Raw genomic sequence first — 2,112 nt, forward strand, 5'->3', positions numbered from 1 at the left:
GAGAGCATAGTAACAGACTCACTCCTTCACTTCTCCTTTGTATGATCACTTGAAACAAGGGAAGTTGTTTCTCAGGGTGCTCACACCTCTGGCACAGCCACAGACCCAGACGAGTGTTCCCAACTTGCTTTCAGAAGAAAGGCCGTTGCACTTCACAGCATGCAATCTTTCTGCATGGGTGTCCATCCAAAGCACAGTAAACGCATGACTACAGAAATAACACTCGCAGATTCATCCAACTTCTTATATATACCCATGCATCACCCAGCAACCATCCACCTCATACACAATTACGTTGCTACAGGCTAAGTGAAAGGCATTTGGAGAAGAATGGCAAAGAACAGCATGTTAGGCTTGGTGCTGGCCTTCGCCATCGCCGGATCCCTACTCTCTGGTGCCGGTGCACAGGGCGGGTGCCCAGGCGATTTCGATGCATTGGTTAAGCAGTGCAAAGAATACGTTGGGAAGTCGGGGCCTCTGGTCCCGCCCTCAGTGCAGTGCTGCTCCGTCGTCAAGAGTGCAGACATTCCATGCATCTGCAAGTACGTCACACCAGAAGTGGAGAAGGTTATCAGCATGGAGAAGGTGGTCTACGTCGCGAAACAATGCAGTCGGCCTCTGAAGCATGGAAGCAAATGTGGAAGTAGGAGCTTCTTATCATCTCTGTTATACAATATAATTAATTACTTCCTATATATATTTTATTTCGTCAACAACAACCGCCATGGCTGAGTCTTATCATATCAACCTTTTTTCACTATAAAACATGTGAAAGTCCATAGAGAGTTCTACTAGCTTAGGCCCCATTTGGAAGAGCGGTTGACAGTAGAATTTTTGAAAGTAAAATTTTTATAAAAAGTTGTTTGCTGTTTGATAACTACATTTCTAAAGTGCTGTGACAGTTTAACATATGTTTGATAAACAGGTTGAGAAAGTATTTTTGGTATGACAAAATGATTATAAAGGACATTGCATAGTATTATACAATAGAGAATAATAAAATATAATATGTATTAATACATAAATATATGATATAGTATAATATTACTATAATATAATATTGTATATTATAGCATAATAATTTAATATAATATTAAATTATGTAACATAACATATCAATTTATTATGATATAATGTAATATAATATTATATTTATAGTATAATATAATAACAAAGGTATAAAATATTATAATTATTAGCATAAATTAATTTTTCATAATATAACATAATATTAAATTATTTAACATAACACTATAATATAGTGTTATAATATTATATTTATAGTATAATACAATAATAAAGGTATAAAATATTATAATTATTAGTATAAATTAATTTTTTACCCTCTTGCAGATTTTCAGAATTATAAAGGAATATTTTGTGTAATTATTATATTTTATCATGGGTATTTTAGTTAAAAAAAAAGGCTTCCTGATAGGGCCTAAAAGTGTTATTCCGAAAAGTTCCAAAATGGAGCTTTTTCCCAAAATCTGTTTTTAGCTTTGTGAAAAAGATAAAACAGCTTTGCGAAATTTTTACCAAATACTCCTATTTCATCTAAAAGCGCTTTTTCATCAAGCATCTTATAACTTTTGCCAATCATGCTACTCTCAAAAAAAAAATAAAAAAAAAGGAAGTATTCTGTTGATTGAGGAAGAAACGTTTGGATGCCAATGTGTAGTCAAAATTTTGAGGTGCATTGAATTGCAGCAGATTGCCTAAAATCTCTCATAATATTATCTTTTAATTGCCGGATCTTCTTGGTTTAGCTGATCTGTCATATTCTGATGGCATTTCTAATAATCTCTTTTTGACATGGATTTCAGGTTACACAGTCCCAATGGCATGATCTTCAAGGGAAGTGGGAGGATACTGCTCTGTTAGACAATAAATTGCATTTGTTTGAAAGGATTATATGGATCAAATGTAGCAGCAGATGTTCTCTTGCTACCCTTGTATTGAAACCTAAGTCTATATAATACGACATAGTACTTTATTATATATCTTCATTTTTTTGTGGTCGACATATTTATCATGGATGAATATGCTTAGTTCATTTATCCAAAGAATGATGCTATGCAGCAGCATCATTCTATTCACCTCACTAAATAA

At 33.8% G+C, this 2,112-nt stretch overlaps 1 protein-coding gene across 1 annotated transcript; it reads left to right on the top strand.

Annotated features, from left to right (window-relative positions):
- Positions 1–330: 330 nt before the first annotated feature.
- Positions 331–1,849, top strand: LOC103696715. Its single transcript, XM_008778418.1, has 2 exons — positions 331–643; positions 1,827–1,849. The coding sequence occupies exons 1-2, from the start codon at positions 331–333 to the stop codon at positions 1,847–1,849; spliced, it is 336 nt and encodes a 111-aa protein (XP_008776640.1).
- Positions 1,850–2,112: the final 263 nt, after the last annotated feature.

Source organism: Phoenix dactylifera, chromosome 3, assembly GCF_009389715.1.
Source record: "Phoenix dactylifera cultivar Barhee BC4 chromosome 3, palm_55x_up_171113_PBpolish2nd_filt_p, whole genome shotgun sequence".
In the NCBI taxonomy this organism is placed as follows: Eukaryota; Viridiplantae; Streptophyta; class Magnoliopsida; order Arecales; family Arecaceae; genus Phoenix; species Phoenix dactylifera.